Source organism: Aotus nancymaae, unplaced genomic scaffold, assembly GCF_030222135.1.
Source record: "Aotus nancymaae isolate 86718 unplaced genomic scaffold, 86718_ANA_hifiasm-v0.15.2.pri h1tg000193l, whole genome shotgun sequence".
Classification (NCBI taxonomy): Eukaryota; Metazoa; Chordata; class Mammalia; order Primates; family Aotidae; genus Aotus; species Aotus nancymaae.
In genome coordinates, this window is record NW_026988608.1 from 943,797 (window position 1) to 959,168 (window position 15,372).

Below are 15,372 nucleotides of genomic sequence, written 5' to 3' on the forward strand. Positions count from 1 at the left end.
CACCGGGCAGCGGAAGGGACTCACCGTGAAGTGCTCCTGGGATTTGTAGTTTTCGTCCAGGTAGACTCGAGCCCTGTTATATTCTTTCATCGCATCACTCGACAATAGTTCTCTGGAAGGAAGAAAGGAAGCTCCTGAGGAAAAGCCACGCAGACGCCGCACACCTCATGAGAGGCCCACGAGGCATCAGGATGGGCCCCAGTGCCGGGGGCATGTCACCGCGAGACCGTCCACCCGTGACAGGCAGAAGGCAGGGAAGGGCGGCAGGGAAGGGCGGCAGCCGCGGCAGGAGCCAGCCTCACCTCGAGCTCTCGGCATGTGGAGAGCTCACGAACCCGCAGGCTCTGGTCTCCACGCAGCAGTGAGATGCCGGGGTCTGAGGCCTCCCAGGGACAGAAACAGTGAGAAGGTCCCATGCGAGGGAAGAGCAACTCTAAGCTCTTGGCGGGGAGGTCTCCCGGTAGCTCACGTTTGGTCTCAAGAGAGAAACTGGACCCCCCACGATCGCCACGAGCACACACAGGCACCCCAGAGCCGCAGCAGCTCTGTCCCCATCTGCTCCTCCCAGAGGGGACAGTGAGGGGGGTGGCCATGGCCTTGCAACCATAAAGGAAGGAGAGGACCTCTGGGCACGTCATTGTCACCGACTGTTCATCCTACTGGTCACATTTCATCATTGGGAAAGCCTTAAGGAGGTAACCTCACCACTGGCCCCACAAAGCATGGCTGCCCAGGAGGCTGCCACACACCCCTGGAGCCGTGAATGGGAGGACAAGGCCCCTTCTGTCTGGCCCCCCCACCCATGCTTGCTCATTCAAGACTGTGGGGAGAAAGACCAGCACCCCATGACTCAGCCAGTCCATCTGTCAGGAAGAAGGGGTGTCTGCGTGTAAGGAAATAAAGGTGCACCAGTAGAGAAGGGCAAGGAAGAGAATGGCTTGGCGGGCCAACACCGACCCCTCGGCGGCTTAACCGCTGCAAACACACCTTCAACGTGCCTTAGAGGAAGAAACACTCAAGAGCGCAGCATTCGCGACGTCTGGAATGGTGCCGAAAATAACCTGGTGTGCGAAGCAGCAACAAAATGTGGCCCGCAATCAGGAAAAAGCAGCCAACAGAAACAGACACAGACGGGACAAAATGACGGCATGAGCTGAAGAAGCTGGAAACGGCCATTACAGATGTGACCGGAGAGTGGAGGAAAGCAGAGACGGACGGAAAAGCGAGGACGGGGAGACTGCACGTGCGCCTCCAGAAGGAGCTGACAACAGGGTCAGAGATAAACACGCTCACTGCATGGACTTCGGAGAAGATCAAACCCTGCAACAGAAACGCGCCGGGCGGCTTAAAAAGACCTCAGCAGAAGCGATCCAAACTGAAACTCAGGGAGCACGAACTGAAAAAGGCAGAAGAGCTTGAGGGGCCGTGGGCAGCACCAGGAATTCACATCAGGTAACCCGAGCCTGAGGACAGAAGGGAAGGAAAATGGACAAACTTTCCCCAAATCTGATTAGAACAAGAAACGGCCGCAAAAGCTCAGACTGCCCAAGCGAGATAAACACGAAGAACATCAAAGCAGAGAACAGAATAATCAGGTTGCTGAAGACCAGCTATAAAGACAAACCCTAGCGGTGGGAGAAGGACACATTATATACAAGAAAATGAAGAGAGGACAATGGGGAGATTCTCGGCCGCAACAACAACGCAATGCAGAAGACAATGGGGGCACGTCATTAAAGCGGCGAGAGGCGAAGACGGACAAGCTCGCATTCTATTCACAACAACAACACCTTTCAGAAACGAGGACAAAGAGCTTTTCAGACAAACAAAAGCTGAGAAAACTCATCAGCAGCTGACTTGTGCTAAAATAAATGTTAAAGAAAGTTCTTCAGGCTGACGGAGAACCATGCCAGATAAAAACCAGAGTCCACACAAATGGGCAGAGGGCAGTGGAATCCGCCCACGAACTGGTCAAAATAAAGGGCGTTTTTCTCACCTCTTCATCTTTTAAAAACAAAACTGTCTAAAGCGAAAATCGTAACGACGTACGTTAGCATCACGTGCGGAGGAAATGAGACGGCATCACGGGGCCACGCTCCGCGGTGAGGCTCTGACACCAAGCGCGGCGGCCCGGCTCCTGTCCGGCTCGCACGTCCCACCTGCCGTGAGGGCGGCGTCCTGCGTCCCGCGTGCTCGGGGTCCGTCCCCACCGTCTCTTCTCCCTCCCGAAGGTGCCCGCTTCCCAACGGGGCTGCTTTCCTTTCCTTACTGACTGACCGACTTCACAGACTGAAGCTCTGGTTTTTGTCGGCAATGTGAGCCGCAGGTATCTTTCCCAGAGTGGCTTCATTTTCTTAAGCAAACGCTTAGTTTTAACACGGCCACACTTTTCAACCTTGTATTTTGTAGGCTGCACTTCCTGCACATTTTAAAAGAAATCTCTCATCCCAAAATTGTAAAGATTTTCTCCTACATTTGAGACTGAAAGTTTTAATGCTGCCTTTTACATGTACATAATTAATACAACCGAAATTCATCTTACAGAGGGTGAGTGCGAAGCAGGGATCCGGTTTCATCTTCCCAACAGGACCCCATCGATCCCGTGCCCCTGCCCTGTGCCCACCTTCCTCCTGCAGGGGCAGCCTCAGAGGGTCTGGGCGGGGCCTCCACTCCCCTCTCAGGCCCAGGCACCTGCACGACGCCACCTGCCCTGCTGCTTCAGGACGAGCCTGGGGTCCAGCCAGGTGAGAACCCACTGCACTTTCCTTCAGGATTCTTTTAGCTATTCTTGACCCTTTGCTCCTAAATGGCAATTTTAGTGTTGGTCTGTTGAGTGTGAGGAAAAATGCCTTAAACTACAGACCATTTTGGGAAGTTGTGGCAGTTTTTCTGGCAGCTGAAACCACCGCTTTGTTCTGCTCAAGGACCCCGTGCTGGGAGTCAGGATGGAGGGCTTATGTCACTCCAGGACAGCCGGCGCCTGGACGTGAGGATGCAGCGGCTGGGATCCCCGGAGGCCCGCTCACACTGGCACTGGCACCAGGCTGGGATTCTCAGCGGCTCTGTCCAGGGATCCCGAGCAGGGGTAGCTGCGTCCACCCCCAGAGTGCGGCAGTAGTGAAGCTTCTCGACGTGAAGGCCTCGTGCTGCGAGGAAGCCAGGCCTTACCCAGGGTCTGCAGATGGAGACGGGACCCCCAACATGGGCATGTGCCAGGACCACATTGTAGGGGACACAGAGGACGGGCTTCACTGCTGTGGCCACTGTTAGGAGTGGCCAGCGGGAGGCCCCAAGTCTGAACACAAGCCTGCCTGCCTGCCCCTACCTGCTCCTGTCCACTCCTGGATGCCCCAGGTCGGGGCACCCCCTCTTCCAAGGCAGGACCCGGTTGGGCCAGCCCCGCCAGGAGCCTCAGGGCGTGCACACTGGGACCACATGCGTGGCACCTTCCTCCTTAACGATGGAGACTTCGCCTCCACAGAGGATGGACACTCCCAGCCGACCTCCCTGAGATGGATGCATCTCAGTGGGATGTGTACCCGGGCCACTGCAGGCCCAGGCCTCAGACACACATGCACTGGGACGGCTCCACTCAGTACTGGGGGCTCACATACCTGGCCCGAGAGCACAGACCCTGCCTTCCATCGCCACCCTAGGAGGGTTGCGGCCACACGTCTAGACCACTCCTCTCTGTGGAAAACTGAGACTCAGCCAAAATGACCCCCAGGTGAGTCCCAAATGGTGAGGCTGGGGATCACAGTACCATCAAAAGACACCACCCCCAGGACGCACATCCCCGAGGAAGGGCACACACCAGCACCTGCTCCACCGGCACCCACGCCCCCGGGGAATGGGACACACCAGTACCCGCCCTGCCGGCACCCACACCCCTGGGGAAGGGGACACACCAGCACCCGCCCTGCCGGCACCCACACCCCCGGGGAAGGGGACACACCAGTACCCGCCCGCCAGCACCCACACCCCCAGGGAAGGGGCTGTGCCCCAGCACCCGCCCCGAGACTTACTTGACGAACTTGTCCACGTGGGACATGGAGGCCTCGTAGTTCTTCCCTCCGAACTCCTGACAGTGCAGGGCCATGAAGTGTGGCTTGTGCGTGTGCACGACCTGGAGGGAGAGGAGCACAGGTCAGGGTCAGGGGGCTGTCGGACAGCCACACTTGGCACTTCTTCCGCTGTCCCCGTGGCCTGGAGCCACCGGCGCTGGTGGAGACGGGGCCCCGCACCTGCGACCGCGGGCTCTTTGGACAGATTCTAGGGGTTGCCTCGCCTGTGCTCTCACTGCATTTCCAGTGCTTTTTATCCTCCCATTACTACCAACTCCTTAGAAAAGAGTCCAGACTTCCCAGAACCCTCTTCAATCATCTAGAGGCATCTTTCTCCCAGTTAAAAACGTCATGCATGTTTACGGCAGAGCATCTGGGAGCCTTGAGATCAACTGGTCAGAATTTCAACAGGAAGTCACCTGTTAGCAACACTCGGGCATGCTCCAGCAAGGGCGCGCACGCACACGTGTGCGCCTGCACGTGTGAGCGTGAGTGCGTAGACATGTGCCTGTGTGCGTGTGTGCTCGTGTACGTGAGGCAGGTGCTCCACTGCCCGTTCACAGCCTGGGAGGACCCCGACACACGGCAGCAACTCACACCGGGTCCCTTCCACTAAGCGGTAGAGCCGGGAACCTGAGCCTGGCATCGCGGCCACTGGTCCCCCAGCCCCGCCCCGCCCCATCAACACTCCCAGGCCCCCGACATGTCTCTGAGGTCCCCAGCAAGGATTCTGACTCATGTAATCACCACTGCCACATGCTGAACCTGTCCCAAACTTTTATAGCTAAAAAGCAGTGCAACAAATATCCTTGCCAATGCAGCTTCCGGTGTGACCTGGCAGCTTCCGCCAGGAGGCTCTAAGAGGACGCACGGGCAGAGAATTCGGAGCAGACGCAATATGGATGCGGCCTCCCCTCCTTCCGGGTCCCAGTCCATTTCCCACTGTCACTGCAACCCTGTCCAGCCACTGCCACGCACCGCACACCTCACCGCGCATGGGAGTCCCGACAGCTGCAGGCCAGGACGCAAACTGCGTCTCACCTGGCAGGAAACCTCGGGTGGGCACATGTGAAGCCGCCGGGGAGCCGCAAGTCACTTGAGCAGGACAAGGGGTGAAGCGCTTGTTGGCCCCGCTCTCCCGGAACATAGGACAGGCAGCGCTTCCCAGGGGCAAGCCCACCCATGGGCTCACAGTCCAGGGCTGCGGGGTGGTGCCCGGACAGCCACCAAGGGCCCAGCAGAATGGGCTTCCTTGGAGGAGGGCAAGGTGCTAGAGAAGGGGCAGTGCTGTCTGCGCTGGGCTCGGGAACCTGGAGGCGCTGACGACAACACGGCACTCGCTGTGAGCCAGGTGGAGCTGCGGGCATGGCCACCGCCCGAGAGCCCAGCGCCCGCAGTCCAGGGCACGGCTGAGCCAGGGAAGACGGGCTCAGGCTGGGGAGACAGAACCTGGGCTCTGACCACACACCGCGGGCAGGCCCCACCTGTGCTCAGGCGGCAGCAGCGGCCGCAGACAAAGGCGGCTGTGCCTCAGCTCCCAACGGCCCCGGTGGACTCACGAAGCGGGCCCCTCCCTCACGGGCATGGACGTGGGCTCCCCGGGCACTCAGGAGGCCTGACAGCCCGCTGCCTTCATGCCCAGGCGATGCACTTCTCTCTAACAGATGGCTGAACGTGGCTCCCGAAACGAGAGAAGTTCTCCAAACAGACCCCTGGTGCCAGCGGGAGGGCTGTTTCCAGGCTGTCTTGCTGCACAACTCTGATTTTGTTGTGGTGTTCGAGGGTGGGGAGGAGAGTCGGGTGGGCTTGAGATCTGCCCACACCTCCCCGGCACGGAAGAGGCCTCACTGTGTCCACACACCCTAGGACACCATGGGGCGATCGGCTACAAGGTCGCCAAGCTCCGGAGCCCCCACGGCCCCTGTGAGTGGGAGGTGACATCAGTATTCTCCTCACAGGGCGCCAGGACCCAAGGTGACGGATGCCATGGGCATAGTGGTGCAGGGCTGGGCAAGGAGCAGACGCTGGCTTTTACTTCTATGCCACAGCTCCTGGCCGTGGTCACAGCAGAATTAGTAACTCACAGCACCCTCAGACCTGGGCCAGGCTGACGCTTTTATGCCCTCTGACTTCCTGTCATTCCCCATCCCTTCACCATCCGAGCCAGGTCTCAGAACCCAAAGACTAAGCTGCCTGTCCTGAGACGACAGATTTCTTAAACTTACTACTAATTTGATTTTATTTGAGACAGGGTCTCACTCTGTTGCCCAGGCTGGAGTACCTGGTGTGACCTCCAGCTCCCGGGCCCAAGCCGTCTCCCATCTCAGCCTCCCACAGTGCTGGGACTACAGGTGTGAGTCACCACACCTGGCCTCAAAATTCTTCAGGACAGTGACTCTTCTCACTAGACCACCTACACTGCAGAACCACCTAGAAAGAGCGGGAGCAGCAGCACAGTGTTCAGTGGTAGCCTGGACGTGCTCAGGGTTATTCTGTGCCCTTCTTAGTCTGTAATAATTGAATTCCTTCTATACACTAGCAAAGCAGACTGACTAAACCATACCTCCAGGGGGAAAAAATCTATATTCAAGGTATCTTAATTGGTAAACCCAATGATCCTCCAAATTAATAGTATTTGAAACTAAATTTTAATAATCACTAAGTTTAAATAAACAACTGGAGAAAATGGCTCAGCTCTCCATGACATTCCTTTAAACTCAACAACTCCCACATACGCCCGGCAACACCTGCTTTGCACTGGACTGAACATGAGTTCAACTCTACCAGCAACATGTATTCTACTTCCCTAGCCTGGCAGGATTTCAAGCGCATGACAGAAAAGCAGGACGATGAAGAGTTATGACACGCAAAATCACCACCGAGCTTCATCAGCGGGTCTTGATCAGGTGCAGCTGCTCCTCCACGTGGAAAACTGGGTCAGAGGTCTTACATGTATATTTCCATGCAGTTATGACAAAGGACCCCATTAATTTAAACCAGAACAGCTTGACGTCTCTCAAAAGCAAGTGTACGTTACACAGATGTGCTCCTAAGCAAAGCCCCTGCCAATAAAGGCCAGGCCTCTGCAGACAGAGGGGACCCCAGCTCCCGGTGTGATGGGGGAGGAGACGCGGCCGCGATGCACGCAGCTCTGTAAGCAAACGCCGTCACAAGAAAGGATGTGTCCTCGGATTCCAGCGACCTCACGGATAACTCGATTTCACCGCATCAACAGGCTGCCGCTGCAGGAGTGCGGCAGTGGAGAAACAGCCGCTGTGCTGGCGAAGCCGCCTCATCGGGGGTCCCAGAACAGCAGCCGCGCGGTGAGACCGGGCCCTCATGTGGCGGACGCCGGCGGGCTGCGTGGAAAAGCACTGAGGACACGAGGGCCTCTGAGGCCCAGCCCACCGGACCCGGCACGGAGCAAGCACTGCAGGCCGCGGCTCCTCTGCTGGAAACGCCTCCGCCCGCTCCCCACGCCCCCGGCCTCCCCCGCGGATGGGCTCGAGGCTGTCCCCCAGAAGGCTGCCCCTTCCCGCTGGACTCCTGAATGACATTGTGAACCTCCTTTTCCTCTGTGGTCACAGACCCCTGAGACCTGACCTTGCACCAGCACTCGTCCACACTGGGGAGCCCTGTTGGTGCGCCCCACACCCTGACCACGTACGCGGGGTGCTGACGCCCTCAAAGCCGAAGTGAGAAGACGCTTCGAAAACACAAAGTGATGCCTGAGGAGAAGCCCGGGTTCCCACACGCTTCCCACGGGTGATGCAGAGAGGGACCCCAAGCAGATGAAACGCCACACTGCCTTTGAAAACCAAGTTAATCGAAATGAAAAGAGCTTTACCATGGAGAATTTCAGAAGAGCCATGATCGATTAGAGGAAAGGCCAGAGCACTGAACAGCAGCCACGCGAGCTGCGGCTCCTTCACGGCCGCGAACCACACACCCGCCACGCGCAGCTCCCTCACGACGCGGGCCCTCAAGGAGCTTTCCTGGAACAGACTGCAGCTGAGTTTACACCCAGTCCCGGGAGCTTATGCTGAAAGACCAGGCCCGGAAAGCCGCACTCTGGCACCGGGTCATCTCACTCCACAAAGGCGCAGGCGAACTGTGAGAATTCATGAAGGAGAAGGAAGACATCCTGGTTACGTCTATCTGAATAGTGGGGCTAGTGACCTGCATCAGGAACTGTCACTTCGCGTATCATAAACGCCGTCCAGGACACAGGATTACGGTCTAGAATCAGGGACTATTTACCTATAACAAGAACTGTCACTTCGCATGTCATAAACGCCGTCCAGGACACAGGATTACGGTCTAGAACGGGTCAGAACAACAGAAACGTTGACACCCACGAGACCCTAATGAACCTGAGAACCTCCACGCACTGGTCGTCTTGAAATCAGGGTGTTATTTTGAGCCAGGACATTGTTTGGAAAGCTGGTAAATAAAGGACGAAGCAAGACATCATCCTGCCTTTCTTGGACAATTGGTATCTCTGGAAAAGCACGGGGTCTCCGTCCCTCTTTCCGGAAACGCTCCTACCAAAGCGTGAAAAAGAAATGGTGGAAGTAGAACCCAGCAATTGTACAATTCTTCACGACACAGTGAATCAGGGCAGCGGCCACCAGCGGCTGCTAATAAAGACCACCAAGAGCCACAGACAGAGGGCTGAGCAGAGCACGCGCCTCCTGATGGAAGCGGCAACACCACAGCGAAGCATTCCGTCGGAAAAACCGAACCCACGCCGGATCTCGGCAGAGGCCAATTCCAGGAAACAGGAGCTAGCACGCTAAGCACGGCCACGGGATGCCTCCGACCACAGGACCACGGACACTGCATGGGGGATGCTGGATGCCTTCCACAGATAAGTGCAGGCAAAGAGAGGCCGAAGAAGACATAAGAAGGCCGAGAGAAAGGCAGGTGCACAGAGACACGCGTCAACTAAAAGGCACGGCGAGGGTGTTATCAGCAGGGACTCTGGTTTTGCCACAGGAGTCTGAGGCCCTCAGAGGCCACTGTTCCCACCGAGGTCAACCACACACTAAAAACAAGCACCCAAGGACCTGCTGGCTGTGTGTTTGAACCTCTGTGTGTCTCTTCCCTGGCTGAAGACCCTGGGAGAGCATCCCCGCACATCTGAGCACGGGCCGAAACGCGAGGCAAGACTTCTTGCCTGCTGTGACTCAAAGTAGGAGGCACAACCTAACCTCCCGCTTTCAAGATTTCAAGGGCCCCCCTGAGACACTACCCACGAAGGAGAGAAAACGATTTTTAGAAAGAAGGAAAGGTCGCAGCCCTGAGTAACCGGATGGCAAAGGAGAAAAAGCAAGAAAAGAAGGGCTTGGAAGAGAAGCCCCATCAAATCAGAACTACAACTCCCAGAGCCCAGTCACTGCCCAAACTGTCAAAGCCGGTGGATGCACTGGCACTTTGCAGTCCCATCAGAAGAGGGCGCCATTACACCAGGAATCCTGCAAAGCCCCTGCGCCCAAGATGACCAAAAGGGTACCCTACCACATGGCTCTAAAAAAAGACACAAAAATACAAACTGAGGAAAATGTGCCCCAGCCCCAAAACACAAGCGTGAGGCGGAACAGAATGTCAGCCCACACTGCAAATAGAATTACATCTACGCAAGCAGTTGAGGCTACGAAAACCACTCAGCAGCAGCGATGCGACACTGAAATACAGAACGTCCCGGCGGGAGAAAGAGATGGACAGGAGAGCGCCCGCCAGCCTGGGGCGGCGGAGGGGACGGCGACACACACGGAGGCACGGCAGAGAAGGACCAGCCACAGCGAGTGCCACGGGAGGCACGGGAAGGAAAACCCAACGCGGCATCGAAGCCAGGAAAATCCATCGAGAAAGCGAAATTTCATGAAGAAAACAACGTGAGGGAAGGAGGTATCGACGGGAGACGGCAGAGCGGGAGGGACACCTGTAGGACCGGCGTCCCGGATGAGGAGCGTGGAAACAGGGAGCACGGCTAATCTTCACAACTGTAATCCAGGAAAACCCTTCAAAACAGAAAAAGACCCGACTTCAGACGCTGAAAGGCTCACCAAATACCTGAGAAAACCAACCCAAAGCAATCATCTCCAAGATTTCAAAGATAAAAATAAGACCTTCATGGCATCCAGGTAAAAAAAGCTCAATTAACAATAAAGTGAAAAGCACCCATCTCTTCAGAACCAACGGACACACCAAGGCAACAGCAGAACCACCTTTTCTAAACATCTCAGTGAAATGAGTGTAAACCAGGGGCTACTGATCCAGCCCTGCATCCTTCAAATTCCAAAGCTATAGACAACAGTTTTCAATGTACAAAAGTTTGGGAAATTCTGTCCCCAGTAGCCCTTTCTGAGGAATCCAGGAAGGCAGGGCTGGGTCTTTTCTGTAAATAACCAGGTGGGCACGGGAGCTCGGCGGTCCCTGCTCAGCAGCATGAGGGCAGCCCCAGGGCGCAGGAGCGACTGGGCGTGGCTGTGTGCCCACAAACTTCATTCCCAAAAGCAGGCAGTGGGCTGGCTTGGGCTGCAGGCCAGGGCAGGGGGGCAGGGCAGGGAGGGCATAGTTTGCTGACATTTGAGTTTATTTGTTAAATCTGTATAAATGTAAGGGGTGCAGTGCAGTTTTGTGACATGGCTGTTTCACACGGTGCTAAAGCCAGGGCTTTCAGCGTAACCCCACCCTTAGGTGATTCTCATTGCTCACTCCCACTTAGAGGTGGGAACACGTGGCATCTGACTTTCCGAGTTGTTTCACTGAAGATAATGGCCTCCACCTCCATCCATACGGCTGCAAAAGACATGATTTCACTTTTTTATGCCCGAATATTCCATTGTATATGCGTGTGTGGTATAGAAAATACACACATTTTGTGTATCCAATAAAGCAATTTTTAAAAATAATATTGCCAACTGGGATTTTCAATGTATATAGATGGAAAAGGTGCCATATACAAACCTACATGATTTCAAGATTTCTACACGGCACATGAAGTAGCACAGTATTAACTAGCAACCACTTAAATATGCCTTTTTTTTTTGAGACAGGATTTCGCTGTCACCCAGGCTGAAGTGTAGTGGTGTGACCACAGCTCACTGCAGCCTCCACCTCCCAGGCTTAGGTGATCCTCCTGCCTCGGCCTCCAGCCTCCTGAGTGCTGGGACAACAGGTGTGCACCACCACACCTAGCTAATTTTTTTTATCTTTTATCTTTGAGAGACAGGGATCTTGCTACGTTGCTCAGGCTGGTCTCAAACTCCTGTCCTCAAGCAATCCTCCCCTCTCAGCCTCCCAAGTAGCTTTAAAAATGTCTTTAAAAAGGAAAACAGCCAATAAATAAATACAAATGGAATGTGAAAAAAGTGATTCAAAAGACAGGAGGAATGGGGAGAAGGGAACAAAAACTGTGTACAGACAGAAGAATGAAAAATGGTAGACCCAGATTCAGCCACATCAGCAGTTACAGAAGATTAATAATGGTCCAGGCTGGTGGTGTGTCATCTAGATATCACGAGTCAAATGTGGCTATTTAAAAGAAAACGAAATAAATGTTTAAAAACTGAGTTCTTCAACAAATCACATTTCAAATGCTTAATCAAGAGCCACAGGTGGCCAGTGGTTGCCATCGTGGATAGCACAGACTGGAACACTCCGTCATCCGGGAGTTCTGCTAGCTGAGGCTGTTCTGGACATTCCAATTGTAAGCTGGGAGCTACAGGGTGGATAAGAAACAAGACTGAAGGACACACTGCCCGTAAGAGACACACTCCCAGCACAAAGGCACAGACTGAAAGCAAACACACAGAAAAGCACACGCCACGCCAGCCGTGAGCCTCGGAGGGCTGCGGTGGCAGCAACAGCCAGCAGACAAAGGCTCCGGGAGACGAAGAGGAACATTCTGTGATGACTCAGACAGCTCTCGGGAAGACGGCACAACCACAAATGTGTATGTGGCTAACAACACAAAACACACTGGGAGAAACTGACAGAACAAAGGAGAAACAGACAATCCCACATCCACGTAGGAGACTGAGTGCCCTCCCTCGACACTCGACGGATCCAGACCAATGCACACAAGCAGGCGAGATGCAGAAGGACACAGTCGAGCTCTGTGGTCCACTTGGCATCACAGGATAACACATCTGACGCCTGCAGAACACACAGTACACACGCTCCTCCGTGGCACACCCGCCAAGGGAGACCGCACGCTCCCCCGTGGCACACCAAAGGGACACCGCACGCTCCCCCGTGGCACACCGAAGGGACACCGCACGCTCCTCCATGGCACACCCGCCAAGGGAGACCGCACGCTCCCCGGTGGCACACCAAAGGGACACCGCACACTCCCCCGTGGCACACCGAAGGGACACTGCACGCTCCTCCATGGCACACCCGCCAAGGGAGACCGCATGCTCCCCGGTGGCACACCAAAGGGACACTGCACACTCCCCCGTGGCACACCGAAGGGACACCGCACGCTCCCCGGTGGCACACCAAAGGGACACCGCACACTCCCCCGTGGGAGATCGCATGCTTCTCCGTGGCACACCCACCAAGGGAGATCGCATGCTCCTCCGTGGCACACCCACCAAGGGAGATCGCATGCTCCTCCGTGGCACACCCACCAAGGGAAATCGCATGCTTCTCCGTGGCACACCCGCCAAGGGAGACTGCATGCTCCCCGGTGGCACACCCACCAAGGGAGATTGCACGCTCCCCGGTGACACACCGAAGGGAGACCGCACGCTCTCCTGTGGCACACACGCCAAGGGAGACTGCACGCTCCTCCATGGCACACCCACCAAGGGAGATCGCATGCTTCTCCGTGGCACACCCACCAAGTGAGATCACACACTCCTCCATGGCACACCCACCAAGGGAGATCGCACACTCCTCCCATGGCACACCCACCAAGTGAGATCGCACACTCCTCTGTGGCACACCCACCAAGGGAGATCACAGGACGGACCATAAAATAAGCTCAGACAAGCAAATCATACAGATTATTTCATTTTTATTTCTATAAAATTCTAGAAAATGTGAACTGACTGGTAGTGAGTGACAGGGAGCCAGCCAGCAGATGCCTGGCGGTAGGGAGGAGGGCAGGAGGGGCTACAAGGGGCATCAGGTCCTTTGGGATGAGGGGATGAGCCATCCTCCTTGATCCTGGTGATGGCTCCGTGGGTGCAGAGCAATGCCGGAGCTCCTCAATATGTAAAGTGCACTGTACATCAATTATACCTCAACAAAGCTACAAAACCATTTCTATCAAAACATCAATTAACTGTAACATGTGAACTGTAAAAAGCAATTATAAGACAACTGAGCACATCTAAATACTGACTGGGTATTTAATAGGATGGAGTTACTGATCGTCCTTTTAAATATAAACATATTATGTAGGGCGTATTCTTTAAAATCCCTACTAAAATAGTCAAAAATGAAATGATGCACTGTCTGGCTTTTGCTTCAAATGATGAGGGGTGGGAGGAGAAGGTGGAGGGCATTTGCAACAAAACTGGCCACGAGCTTAACAGCTGAGCACGGTGCTGGGCACGGTGCTGGGCATGGAAAGGACTCTCTCCACTTCTATACGGGCTTGAAATCATCACAATAAAAGTTTGCTGAACGTGCTCATTGTTTGACTCAGTGGGAACAACACCAGAAACCCAAAAAACACGTCCCTTGGGCCAGCAGCACCTGTGGCAGGAGCTCCGGAGCTGCAGGAGCTTTGGGGCCGCGGGAACCACCCCACGGCCTTCGCAGTGGGTGCCTCTGAACGATGGGAAAAAATGACCTTCGCTGAGGCCTCTGATATTCCCTGGTCTCAAAACGGCAAGACCAGGGAGAAAAGAGGCGTCTGTGTTTCTGATGAAGGTTCCGCTTGGGGACTCAGCTTGAAAACACTTCTATTTGCAAGCTCTGGAGGAGGTGAGGTGTCCAGGCTCACACGGCACAAACGCACTCCACGGAGGAGGTGAGGGGTCCAGGCTCACACGGCACAAACGCACTCCACGGAGGAGGTGAGGGGTCCAGGCTCACACGGTACAAACGCACTCCACGGAGGAGGTGAGGGGTCCAGGCTCACTCGGCACAAACGCACTCCACGGAGGAGGTGAGGGGTCCAGGCTCACTCGGCACAAACGCACTCCACGGAGGAGGTGAGGGATCCAGGCTCACTCGGCACAAACACGTTCCACGGAGGAGGTGAGGGGTCCAGGCTCACACGGCACAAACGCACTCCACGGAGGAGGTGAGGGGTCCAGGCTCACACGGCACAAACGCACTCCACGGAGGAGGTGAGGGGTCCAGGCTCACTCGGCACAAACGCACTCCACGGAGGAGGTGAGGGGTCCAGGCTCACTCGGCACAAACGCACTCCACGGAGGAGGTGAGGGGTCCAGGCTCACTCGGCACAAACGCACTCCACGGAGGAGGTGAGGGGTCCAGGCTCACTCGGCACAAACGCACTCCACGGAGGAGGTGAGGGGTCCAGGCTCACTCGGCACAAACGCACTCCACGGAGGAGGTGAGGGGTCCAGGCTCACTCGGCACAAACGCACTCCACGGAGGAGGTGAGGGGTCCAGGCTCACTCGGCACAAACGCACTCCACGGAGGAGGTGAGGGGTCCAGGCTCACTCGGCACAAACGCACTCCACGGAGGAGGTGAGGGGTCCAGGCTCACTCGGCACAAACGCACTCCACGGAGGAGGTGAGGGGTCCAGGCTCACTCGGCACAAACGCGCTCCACGGAGGAGGTGAGGGGTCCAGGCTCACTCGGCACAAACACGCTCCACGGAGGAGGTGAGGGGTCCAGGCTCACTCGGCACAAACGCGCTCCACGGAGGAGGTGAGGGGTCCAGGCTCACTCGGCACAAACGCACTCCACGGAGGAGGTGAGGGGTCCAGGCTCTCTCAGCACAAACGCAGTCCACGCTGTAGCACCTGCAAAGGCCTCACCGGAGCCAACAGACACACAGATGAGAGACTTCATTTTAAAACAGATTTAATCACTGCACAAGGCAAAAAACTCAAAATAGGTCATTAGAAGAGGATCGTTTTTAGTGACCCGCTGTTGGACATTTTTGGCTAACAGAAAAAAACAATTCCTTTGCAAGACAGTCAAGTTGCAGAATGTATAGGGTAAATGCAAATGCTTCAGTGACGAGCAATGAATCGCAACAGCCTGGATTCAAGCACCCTGCCCACCAAGGGGAGCCAGGCAGGGGCTGAAGCCCGAGGGCGGGGCTCACAGCTGAGCGGACGGGTGGCACCTGTGTTGCAATGTCCTTA

The 15,372-nt window shown here is 55.7% G+C and overlaps 1 protein-coding gene across 4 annotated transcripts in view; it reads right to left on the bottom strand.

Moving 5' to 3' along the window:
* INPP5A (inositol polyphosphate-5-phosphatase A) overlaps positions 1-15,372 on the bottom strand; it is a 252,619-nt gene that overhangs the window by 129,068 nt on the left and 108,179 nt on the right. For all 4 annotated transcript variants that reach the window (XM_012477499.2, XM_012477497.3, XM_012477498.1 and 1 more), the window contains exons 3-4: positions 4,026-4,126; positions 25-112 (exon numbers count right to left, since the gene is read on the bottom strand). In XM_012477499.2, coding sequence (XP_012332922.2) covers positions 25-112; positions 4,026-4,126 — 189 coding nt within the window. The remainder of the gene's footprint in view (positions 1-24; positions 113-4,025; positions 4,127-15,372) is intronic.